Source organism: Cyphomyrmex costatus, unplaced genomic scaffold (genome assembly GCF_001594065.2).
Source record: "Cyphomyrmex costatus isolate MS0001 unplaced genomic scaffold, Ccosl1.0 scaffold458, whole genome shotgun sequence".
Lineage (NCBI taxonomy): Eukaryota > Metazoa > Arthropoda > Insecta > Hymenoptera > Formicidae > Cyphomyrmex > Cyphomyrmex costatus.
The window spans coordinates 1,705-14,728 of NW_017278834.1; the positions used below are offsets into that span (position 1 = coordinate 1,705).

The window sequence follows — 13,024 nt, forward strand, 5'->3', positions numbered from 1 at the left end:
TTTTACAAATTCTTTAAAAATAAAAACGTTAGAGACAACTTTGACACGCTCACAGTTTCAACTCAACTGAGTGAAAACAAATTCAAGACTGATAAGAAGACAATACTCGCAAGCCAAAATAATGTAAACAAAAATCTAATGCCAAAAAAGTAAACAAAGCGCGAGTACCATAATAAATTGCTAAGTATAAACTCAAATTTCGTCGATATTATCAAAACAAAAACAAATGGACTGATGAAAATTCTATAGTTCATGTTACTTATAGCAGACAATTTTACCCTCACGTCACCGGCAAAGGTTTGATTCTGTATCAATATAAGTAAAAAGATTTTTTTTTGGGCAAAACTTTTAGAAACATACACATTTTCAAATTCGAACTAAGTGTTTCCAAACTTTTGGTCGGCAGTGTACATACATACATACATACATACATACATACTTACATACTAAGTACATATATAGGAAAAGAGAGAACACACGATAAATACATTACATAATTTTTATTTTAAAAAATTTCTTTGCAACCACCAATTATATATTTTGAATACATTTTTGAAAGCGCAATTGTTAGCGTGATGTCCACATCGCATAGTATCAGTGGCATCTATATCGGCTAAAGATTTTATGTCTTCGTAAACTGTATCCAGGGTCTCGATGTGCACGCGTTCGTCCAGAAGCAAGTCTCGCAGCCACGTTCGTTTCTCACGTCCCTTGACGTACACCACAGCATTCTCCTCCTCGCGTACAGCACTCGTAATCAGGCGTTTCGCCTCGCTGTATGAGGTCGTCCCGTCCGTTCATCGCAATCCATGGTGACAGGCAATCAACCAGGAAGCGCAAGACCTGTCGGATCTTGTCAAAAATCTCCATGGTACGGGATTCGTAAAAATGTAGTGCGTGAGTACGGTCCCGTGTTTCAGTACCGCCACTTCCTTCACGATGAATCTCTCGTTGACGATGAAACCTTGCAGATCCACGAACGTCCGTACATGCATGTCATCGAGATGAAGAAGACTGCGAACGATGTCGACGTGTCGTAGATTTTTATATCGCGCGCTTAGATGATTTTGCGCACAACGTTGGTCAGCGGGTTATACTCGACCACGCGATCGTGTATGATGAGACAGTACGCGGTAGTATTCGCGAGTACGTTCTCCTTGCACTCAAATTCCATTCGCACGTCCACGGTCGCGCTCTTGACCGATTCGTTCTGTCGAGAGCAATCGATGATTACGAACGGACCGTTTCGTAGAAAAGTCGTAACGGTGAGATTCGGTTCGAGATACTCGTATCCGTAATAGCCCTTGCAGAAACGCGCGTACATGTCGTACAGAATCGCCCATTTGTTTCTAGTGAAATCCAGATTCAAGTCGTCGTACGGATAACATTCCGAGTTCAGGTAGAGTTTCACGTTGGTCAATTTACAGTCGTCGAATCGGCTCGTATCCTCGGCCATCTTCTTTCGATCCGTTTGCAGAACAAAGATGACGTATCGCGGTTTTTCCAGCTGAGTCGCAGTTTTCATAGCCCAGGAATGCTTCGTCGTATTCGGTAAAAGAGGGTACTCGTACAGATCCCACGAGCGAAAAGGCATGCTCAGGTATCGTCCACTCTCCAAGGCCCGTAGCATCGACAGCTTATTTATCTCGCTCAGCACTACGTGCGGCATTCGCCATTGGGTCTTGAACAGTTCAAGCTTCGGCTCCACCGTCTAATTTCCCAACAGACAATTCACATCGTTGCGCGCTTGTATCAGAATCAACTCGTGACGAGCGTTGATCACCACGCGTCTGTAATCCTCGCAGAATCCCAGTAGTACGTTGAGCGGTACGGCAGAAATTAAAGTATCCATCATCCTCAGTCTGCGGATCCCAGCCAGCGTTTCGCAGAATCACACTTTTGTCGGATGACACCGTCACGTTATAGTTTTTGAGCGTGCTAGTTACGCCCACGTTTCTGTTGCGATCAATCTCCACGCCGTTGAGTCCGTAGCGAATCTCATCGAACATGAAAGCGACGCAATTATTTCCCAGTGCCACGTCGGCGTTCGGTACCACTGCATTCTTTGTCAATTTTCCTTCGATGTACAGAAAACTTTCATACGGAAGCGTGTACAGATCTTGTTGTTGTATTGGTATTCGTATCTCATCGCTGTGTCCAAACGTCGTGTTGGCGAACGGGTTGTACGTGTGAGTCTCGATCTTGACGATGCGATCGTCGAAGACTGGCTCGTCCTTGACGTTTAGAATGTCGGTCATCTTTTTCAAAAGTTGCGAACCGCGAATTCCAGAGATTTTAAAAACTCAACGTTCGATGCACTGGGCCTCTTGTTCTTCTTTTCGATGCGTCCGGATGAGCGAGTACTGTCGAGCGGCGATGGCTTTGCGAAGGATACGTTATCTATCTGCTGGTTCAACACGAGCATCTCACGCGCGCGCGCGTTATCGCTGTCGTCATCGCACGTGCAATCTGACGGTGATCTCTTCTCCGTGAAAATCGAGCAATCGCCCGTTTTGATCGACGATGCGTATCATTAGATTCGTAATGCTCCGTGCGATGATCGGAAGATAAATGATCTGTGTCGGTCTTTCCGATATCTTATATCCCGGTGGTACTTGAGGCAAAAATTCGTGTATCGTGTGCGCGCTGTTACCGTTGCTGTACGCGCCGGAGGTTACGTTACACTCTACGCGGATAACGTTTACGTTCATTATGTTGACCGACACGTCCGACTCGTGCCATTTTTGCGGTCGTAATATACGCTTCGATGAGAATCCCAGCAGCGATCCGATGCTGTTTGGTTTGTCAAAGTTTATTCTGAAGGCGCATATAATATTGCACTTCATCGTGTTGTAGTTTGCGCGGAGCGCTAGCGGATACTCTCTATGCAAGTCGTCGTCGTTGTCATCGGGAGGTACGTCTCCACGCACCAAGTCAACGATATCGAGCATGTCGCTTTGCGGACGTTTCCGCGAGATCGCGCGTTTCAGAAATTCGTTTATGGCTTGTAGTTCGTACGAACCCTTGGGGATCGTAATTTCCTCGTCATCGTTTCCAAAAGGAAATTTATTGTTCGAATCGTTCACGTTCGGTATCGTGTGATAGGTCTCGAAAATCGTCAGCCCGAGCTCGTAGTCGTTGTCGCCCAAGTCTATCGCGGGAAAGTAGCTTGCCGCGAGAACGCTGTTCTTCCCGCTTAGCGTAAGTGTCAACGACATGATGGTTCGAAGAGCACTGAAATCACACGACGCCTCGTCGAGCTTTTTAAAATTCGACCGTTTGTAGAAACCGCAGACACATCTGTCCGCAAAAGTTTTGATCGTACGTCTGATAGGACGTTCGAATGTACTCTATCGTAGTCGTAACGCCGAAATATCGCACGAGTTCCTCGGGCGGTCGGAGATTGCCGAAACTGTCAAAGTACACGACGCGATTGTTCCTCTTCGCGTACGCTACCCAGTGAGTACCGGGACCTGTCGCATCGTCCAGATTCACGATACCGCTTTCGTTTCGGCGCGCGCCGCTCATCGGTAACGCGTTACGCATGAAAACTCCTCTAAAGTACGGTACGCGCATACGTTTTGCAAGTTGTAGCAGTTGCACGTTGGTGGTTGCGCCCGTGGGCATTTTTATCGTTTTTTCGACGTTTTTTTTTTTCTTTTCATACCCTGTCCGCGTTTGTATGGACCGAGATACAGCCCGCGTCCGTATCTGTACGGAGCGAGATACAGTCCGCGTCCCTGTTCCATCGCGCGATCGTGACGTTGCAGCTCCTCGAGCTGACGCCGCGCGGCTTTGCTGTCGTTTACCGCTTTCGCCACGCCGGCCGCTCCGCCGATCAGGGATCCGAGGGCGCCCAACATTGGCAGAATCGGCAACATGCCGCCTCGTTTCGCGGTCGGAAGAATCCGTTTTTTCGTCGTCTTTTTTTTTGCCCCTTCGTCGTCTTCTTCTTCTTCTTGCCCATGCCGATCTTGGTCTTGGCTTTCATCGCTGCCCAGATAGCTGCAGCGGCGGCTCTCTCACCCAGAGCCGAATCTCTCGCGGTAACGCGTTTTCGCGCCTCCTCGGCGAGTACCTCGTCCGCCGCGTGTCTATCGGTGAGATCGTTGCTCCGAGAATACGCGATGTCGTGCTCGCGACACGCCGCGTCCAGTGGATTCACACCCGCGTCGCCTCTGGCTAATCGTTTCTTCAGTCGAGTGCCGGGGCCGCAAAACTGGTAGCCTGGAATATGTAACTCGAAAGGAAGCGCGTTTATCGCCCGATTCAACAAGCTCTTCGCTGACATTCGCCGCAATTCTTTATCAGAGGCGGCGGACCGTCGATGTGCGTTTGCTGACTCGGCAAATTGTAGTGCTTCAGACACCGACGGTACCGTTGAACCTCCGAATCGGCTCGTATATGCTCAGGTAGTCTATCCCACACGTGATCGATATAATCGCCGTACACTTGTAACAGTACGATCTTCGGTATATACTGCAACTGCTCAGCGTTCAATTCTCGAATGTCGGAAGAACGATGATGCAGCGCGAAATACATTTTGCTACTGCCCGATTCGCGGATTCGCGCGCCTATAAATAGGCGTCGGAGACTGCGGATAGTTTACAGTGCGAGTATGAAATTTGTGCAGTGCCCACTGACGATACGCGTCATGAATTGTGACGCGAAATTGCAAACGATGCGGGACGACGCGAATAAGCGCAAGCACGGTCAAATGCTGCCGAATACTATACGCGCGATCGTCTGCGGTCCGTCAAACTGCGGCAAGACGAACGTGCTGATAAGCTTGCTCGAGAGCCCCAACGGCGTACGTTTCGAAAACGTGTACGTCTACTCGAAATCGCTGCAACAGCCAAAGTATCGATATCTCGAAAAATTGTTGACGTCCATCGACGAAATCGGCTACTTTACGTTCTCCAACAACAGCGATGTCGTTCCACCGAACGAGGCGCTACCGAATTCTATCTTTATCTTCGACGACGTTGCATGTGACAAACAGAACGCGGTGCGAGAGTACTTTTCGATGGGTCGCCACGCGAACGTCGACTGCTTCTATCTCTGTCAGACGTACGCGAGGATACCTAAACATCTGATACGCGACAACGCGAATCTGCTAATCTTGTTCAAGCAGGATGGTACCAACTTGAAACACGTTTACAACGATCATGTGAATACCGACATGTCGTACGACGAATTTTGCGCGTTGTGTCACAAATGTTGGCAACAAAAATATGGATTCGTAGTAATAGACAAGGACAGTACGCTTACAAAGGGAAGATACAGAAGAGGATTTAACGAGTTCGCGATACCGTAACGCTGTCAGTCATCGTCCGTACTTCGACTAACATGTCTAACGTGCGAGAGCGTGAAAAAATCGCGAGGGAGATCGAGAGGACGAGCGAGTCGATCCGCAAGAAACAACGCGCTCTGAAGAACGGTAGAATCGACGAGGACATTGCGCTGGACAGGCGTTTCAAGCCTATCGTTGAACCGTTGCGACAGATCGCAGACAGTAGTCCCATCGTGCGCGCGATAAAGACAGAGTCGCGTGACGCTACCCCTAAACGCAAGAGAATGGAGAAGAAGGATGAGGAGTAGGAGGATGTGGGAGATTTCTTCGTGACTCCGCGCACACATTTATTCGATCAAACGCTCGAGCCGATAACCTCCACACCGCATGCATCTACCCAACCGTCGGAGTCATTCGACGACGTTTCCGAAACGACGTACGCGACGCTCGCGATACCCGATCAGAATCATTCATCGGAGAACCGAGAGAAATCACGAATTCATATGGGCCCGCTGAGTCTAAAGTACGTCGAGCCTGTCCTACGAGGACACAATGAGAGCGGTATGGATCGCGTGTACGGCGCTTATTTGGACAAGGACGAATTGATGCTCGGCAATAAGCGTTTCGACGTGGATGACGCGGATAACATAATTATCGACGGCGTACGTTACGCTGGTACACCCGGCCTTTACGAGCTGATTTTCAAGAGAATTCCTGACGATGTGCTTCAAACGGAAGAAGATATGCGCGAGTACAAGAGCATGCTGCAGGCGACGAACGCGCATAAGCACAAGCACCATTCGCAGGGTCGAGTACTGGCCAACAGGGGATACAAGTACAAGAACATAATCAAGCCGTTGGTCACACCTAAGAAGGGTTACCTCGCGCCATGACGCTAAACGACGACGCGATCGAGTACGTGCACTGGGACGATCCCAACAAGTTGGTGGATCGTCTACGGTTGCTCGACGCTTCGCAACGAGCGGGCAACACCGCTCACGGCAACGAGATGCTGTCGATCATCGAGGAACTTCGCGAAGCCGGTCTTATTATAAATTAAATCGCGTATCGACGAAACGAGTCAGTCGATTGGTGTCATCGATTAAAGTGTTATTGTTATATTTATTGTTATATAGTACATTTTTTTATTTAATATTTTATTTTTTCTTATTGTACTTACCGGTCGCAGAAATATTTCTTGTGCCCATATTTGTTGATTTGCGTGCTAACGAGGCATGACAGATGCTTAATCGTCACGAAATGTCTTGTGCCGCCGTCTTGCACATACAGGAGATCGACGTGCTTCTCCCTCTTATCGTCGGTGAGCTGGAGAGGCAGGATATTCCCGTCCTCGATACCGTAAACGTTGACCGACACATTGTTCGAGCGTTCGAATTTCGAAATGTCTTTTAATTTCACTGGAAATTCGACACCATCGAGATTGAGCACTGTAGAGTAATGCGGATACGACGATTCACGTTCCGCGTGTCTTTCTGCGGGGTACAGAGCGGCTACTACCGACCACGCGAAGCACGCATTGTCGTTCGAACCTACGTTAACCAACGCGTGCTTGTCCTTAATTTTCTTCAGCACTGTGATATGACACCCCGCGCGCATAGGATTAAGTTTGTTCACGCTCACTGTCAAGTTCAGGATTCGCGAGAGCGCCCACCCGCTGTCACGCTCCTGGTGCTCTTCGAGCGACGTCAATGTAGGTTCGATAACGCGCGACACGTACCACTCGCGCACATTCGACGTTGGATACAGTTCGCAGTTTTTACTGTTTATACTCATAACGGTGCGTTTATCGCTCGCAATGAACTCACCGTTGAACGCGGTGTTCACTTTCACGCTACCGTGTCTCTCTATAACGCCTCGCACTCGCTCGAGCACCACACTACCGGCGTCTTCCAAAAACTGTCGCGGTTCTATGTGTTCAAAGTTTATCACCGCACCGGTTAGAACGCGCCTCTCGAACGCGGCGTCGATCTTGCGCCACGCTAGAGATCTATCGCGATCACCACCGCCACCACCCACGTGTACGAACCATCGTTCCAACTGCGTCCTAGCACCCGCGAGTCGCGCGATCCTCGCCACCGCGGATTGTCTGTGCCCGACGGCAAGACGCGGACGCTTGGTGCGGCAGAGCTCCTCCGAGCTCTCGACGCACTCGTCGCATCGTTTCATCCACGCGAAACACTCTGTCAGGGTAGCGACGCGGCCACACTGCTCCAACAGTTCGCGTTCCACTCGCTCGTGGTTTTCCATTTTTTAGAAAACTTTTATTCTACGCATTTGTGTGCACGTTATTCGTTTGCACGCGCTGTACCACCGTTTAACATTTACAATGTCATAGAGATCCAGCACCTTGTCATTATACAAGTAGACCGACCGACACTTTTCGCACTCACTGCATGTATCATCGCACTTGTCATGCAATAGTTTCTTTATAGCAGGATCCCTCTCACGGTTGTAACCCGACGCATTTTTATCTATTACCATCACCACTTCGGCTCTTGTACCACTATACGTGTTTATTTCAATGCATCTGCAGGAATGTCTGAGTTTAATCGTGATTGTATGCAGTGTCCAAAAATGCTGGAGTTTAGTCTCCGTTGTAGACTCCGTACAATAATATTCATACTCTGCTTTATTTCCCAAGTTCGTATATTGGGCGACTACTTGATTGTACGCTTCTTGTTGCTTGTGGTCTGACCAATTGCCAATCCGCTCTTTGTCAATGATTACATTTTTCACGACGCGATCACCGTGTATCTCTCGATCGCGAATTATATGAACCGGCGATGCCCGCACATCCTTTCTCGGCAAATTTTCGACGCCGTCTTCGACAAAATTGTTCACACATTCAAAATAATCGTCCCAATCTTCGTCCAGCAACGGATCCGTTGATTCGCGGATTGCCATTTTATTTTCTTATACAGTACATATGAGACATGCGTTGCACGGGTATACTTGGCACATTGGTTTCAGATAATTGGAGCACGTCCAAGCTTCGAATCTATCGGTGAAATCAGTATCGTGCATCCTTATCAGCAACATCCCACCAACGCCAGCGTCCGCGATTCTCTCCATACACTCGGGACATACCGCTAGCGCTCCACCTGTCGAATAGTAGCACTGGATTTGACAAAACTTCACGCGAGAACTCAATGCTTGGATTTGCGCGGCTGACACAATTTTTACTAAACGATCGGTATTGTTCTCTAGATCGCTAACGCACCCCCCGATAACACACTCTCGTCGGAAGACTCAACGTCCATCACATCTTCAAAGTTTACATCTCCAATCGCTTCGTCATTGATATTCCCGACATCATCGGGATCCATATTTTCAATGTTCGCTCTATATATTATATTCTCGCATCTTAACACAATCGATTCGTGACATCTACTGTGACACGGCGCGCTTACGACTCATTATATATTTCATTTCAAACTTCTTCATCCCTTTGTCTTTATCCCTACTGACCTCTCAGTACGCGTCTTCCTAGAAATGTATCTCGAAAGATAGCGCAAATTAATTTAATACTTGTTTTCGCGTGTTGGAATATCACTTTCGTTTCCTGTGATACAGTTTCGTTCAGCAGCCATCGGCGCTCGAACGTGTCGTCGCCGATCTTCCAAGAAATTTTTATCATAAAACCGTCATGAGAACGCTATTTAATTTAATACTTGTTTTCGCGCGTTGGAATATCACTTTCGTTTCCTGTGATACAGTTTCGTTCAGCAGCCAAATCATCGGCGCTCGAACGCGTCACCACCGATATCTCCTAAAAGAAAAATATTGTAAAAGGAACCGCCATGAGAACGCTATTTAATTTAATACTTGTTTTTCGAGCACGAGTATCAATTACATCGAAGAAGCATTTTTTTTTCAGGGGGAGGGGGTGAACATGTTACAACGCGGTGATATCATAGACGGATTTGCGTATGCGCAAAACACTACACGTCACGTGATCAATATCACGTGATCACTGCAGAAGCATGTTTTCAGGGGGAGGGGGGGTTAGGGGTGGCAGCTTTTGAAAATGCCCGCGCCAGTACCTTCCCCGCGTTTACCTTCCCCGCGACACTAGCGCAGCCTGGTTGCGACGGAGAATCTGTATCCGTGGTCCAGAACTCTCTTAGTATATGGGGGAGGGGGGCGGCTTTTTGAAAAAACTTATTTGATGATGTCGTCGCCTCGAAAGGACGGCGGAAGCTTTTGAAATTTTATACTCAAATAATAACATCTTGGTGCACGAAAACGGCGGTTAGGGCGAGGGGGCGCGCGGCGGCGGCGGCGGCAGCGCGATAAGGCGGCTCGGCTACCCCTCCCCTCCCGTGACGTCATACCCCCCCCATGTACTTTCCCCCGCGCCCCGCACCCCCCTCGGAGCTCCCGGAGTTGAATCGGTGTACTACTTCTACTTATGGTGTGTTAATTACATGTAGAAAAGTGTACATTTCAAAAATCTGACGCGCTCGAGGAAATTTTTTTTCCCCCTTTTTTGACCCCTTCCTACAGCTAACCCCATCACGTAAACCGTCAGATTAATATTTATCCGTTATCAGAAACACATGGGTCCCTTACACTATTAATATCTGACACGCTCGAGTTTTTCATTGTCACTGTTTTTTTTGGAAGCCTGTACACGCTCCCCCCACCACTGAAACGGCATACATCATATAACCTTTTTTTCTTTTTAGCATCTAATCTTCTCACAATCCAATAGGTCCCCACGCGCTCGAGTAAATCCACATTTAGCCTCTCGGCCTCCCCTACTATTATCTTTATTATTGTATTTTATTAAACCAAGATCGAAAACTAGCAGCGCGAAGTGTTTTTACATAAAAAATTTGTTTAGTTAAATAAATTTTTTTCATTGTTTTTAAATTAATTGTGATATAATTTTTTTAAAGAAGAATTAAATCACTTGGTTTCGAATAGGAAGATCTTCTAATAAGAATACAAAGGCATATACTTAAGTTTCATTGTATGAAGATAAAGATAGTACACCACATCGGTTTTACTTTTTAATTTAGTAGAATTTAAATAATAATACTATATTGGTTCTTAAAGATTAAAGGTATCACTTGTGTTTTACTTTTTAATTTGGTAGAATTTAACTTGGCGCCGACTATTGATATCAAATCTTTTATACAAATGATACATGTCATTAGAATTAAGTAAATAAGGATAATATCACGTAGGTTTTTAAAGATGGTTCTACTAAACAGCAAATGTGATTGGTCAGTTTCACAGTCGATTAAGTAATTGACGTTGGTGAAACTGGCCCAAATAGTTTTCTGACCAGCAGCACCCACTCTTAGCGCTTTTTTCTACCTTTTTTTTAAAAAGGTACGTTTATATACACTGTAACCGTACTTTTAAGTGCCGGCACAACTTCGTCGCGTTTTCCAAAATAAATCTAGTGATGCGAAAGCTCTTATTTAAGATGAACAATACTTACTGGAGCAATAGTGCGGTTCGTCAATAATTCTCGCGTGATTCGAGATTTTACAAAAGTTAACGAGTTACCTCGCTCAGCGAAGATCTTAGTCGCTATCAAAAATTCGTTAGGCGCCAGGCACGAGAGAGCGTGCCACTCTTCGCACAAATGGTTAGATAAATTGCTCGGACAAAAATTTAAAGATTACGCGGATTCTCGCGACGGACGAAATAACTATCTCAGCCAACGGAATTGGCAGAGGGGAGTGGTTCGCGGTAAGCGGAAAAGATTATCGGAGAAAGACAGAGAGGCTGAAATAAATGCACCAGAATTAATGATGACAATAGAGAGAAATCAATATATTTTACAAAGACTGTACAAAAGTGTTCGAAAGAAAGTACGTTACAGCGGTGACCTTCCGCGCTCTGGTATGCGGCGCAATAACAATAAACCGACTATTAACTGGCCGTCGACACAGAAAGTAAATTGGGCAATAATTCGCCGAGCAGAAAATATGCGATCAAATCTGGATCTAATTACGTTAACAATAACTCACTTCGTGAACAAGTAGTACATTTGAGTTTACAATAGACGGCAACGGTTCTCTAATGCGCAATAACGCCAGTCTCGACTTTAAAGAATTCTCAATAATTAACAATTACACAAGTGACCTGGCGGCAACGAGGGCGAGCAACTACACTATTATACATTCTCAAATTAGAGCGTCGGAGCGGAGGGCACGTATTCACAGCAACACTGACTCGAAACGCCTATAGGCGACCGATCCGGAATCGGCAACGAAAATTCGGAGTAAAGCCCTAACGTGTGCTCCGCTCGAGACGCATGTCACGTACCGCGAACGGTGGTTTTACACAACTTATAAGATAACGCTCGCCTCACCACGTAACGATCCCTCGTCGATCTTCCAAGGGATAGCCTTCGCTTCTAATCCTTTTCGGCAACGGTATTATAATCGGCTATGGCAAGGCTCCGTAGATCCTGCGTCCTCCTTACACTTTGCTCACCGCACAAGTGATAACCGGGAGCACTTGCGGATCCACGCAGGCCGTTCAACTCCTCTCTTATCGGGCCGCTTCTTGTCCTAATTGGTTTGTCGCAGCCATGTGACCTCGCGACTAATCGCAGCGAGTCCTGCGGGTCGCGTATCATTTAATATTTGGCGCTCTTTTCCAAATTAGGCAACCGAGCCTTCCGTCTGGAGCAACGGTCGTCTATCGCTCTCTTCATAGGTGGAGGTGGCTTGACGGTTCGGGCCGTGCTGAGGTGGTCCCGTAACATGTCTCTCTCCGAGGCGTCTGTAATTAAGGTGTGGCAATCACCAAATTCCAACAAAATTAATGAAGTTAACAAAGTGATACGACCTGCGTGTACCGCACTCCCCGAGGACACAATCGGGATCTCCTTCGATGGCTTCTTGCTTTCTCGGCGGCGTCTTCTTTCTTCCTTCCGTGAGTGAGGCGGCAACATTACACAGATTCCAAATAACCACCGCTCATGCTCTAATATGACTAATAATCGCTCTTTAAAAATCTGAAATGGCTAAATATTTTATATGAAAGAATATACAACAGAAAAGAAAAATAATATAAATTTGGCACGCTCGCTTGTGCCCTCGCCCTTCGAGCTTAGAGGACACAGGATCTCCGTGCTAGTGCAATCACTAGTGACTGACACAAAGTGTCACGTCACAACACATACAAATGATACATGTCATTAGAATTAAATAAGTGTGAGAATGGTACCTCTTAGATCTTTAGAGATAGAATTTGTAAAGACTAGTTAATTAAACGATATATTTTATGGGAAAAATCCATATTATACAACAAGATAGTGAAATAAAATGAAAAAGATTGTAACAGCCTAATTTTGTACTCGGACTAGCTCGTCGTTTATGCGGATCGTACAAAAAGGTCCGGCAGGAGGAGAGTTCGCTTTGGATCGGTATTTCGGTAATAGCAACTAAAATAATAATGTACGCATCGGTGGACAGTAACGAATATGATTTATTTATAACAAAAGAAAAGAAAAAAATGAACTGATACAAAAATAAAACGAGATGAAAATATGAATTATTATGACGCACAGAATAAAAATGAAGTAATGGAAATAATATACAATGAATCGGAGACTTATGATGCACGGAATAACGATAACATAACGACAATAATATGTACAGAGAAAACGTAGCGAGATATGTTAATATACCTATGCTTTTCGCACGGAAACGCGCCTTGTAGAGTTATGCATATGCTCAGGTA

The 13,024-nt window shown here is 46.3% G+C and overlaps 1 protein-coding gene across 1 annotated transcript; it reads right to left on the bottom strand.

Moving 5' to 3' along the window:
• Positions 1-1,057: 1,057 nt before the first annotated feature.
• Positions 1,058-1,669, bottom strand: LOC108777718 (uncharacterized). Its single transcript, XM_018544672.1, has one exon. It carries the CDS (start codon positions 1,667-1,669, stop codon positions 1,058-1,060), a length of 612 nt encoding a protein of 203 aa, XP_018400174.1.
• Between the last annotated feature and the right edge of the window lie 11,355 nt (positions 1,670-13,024).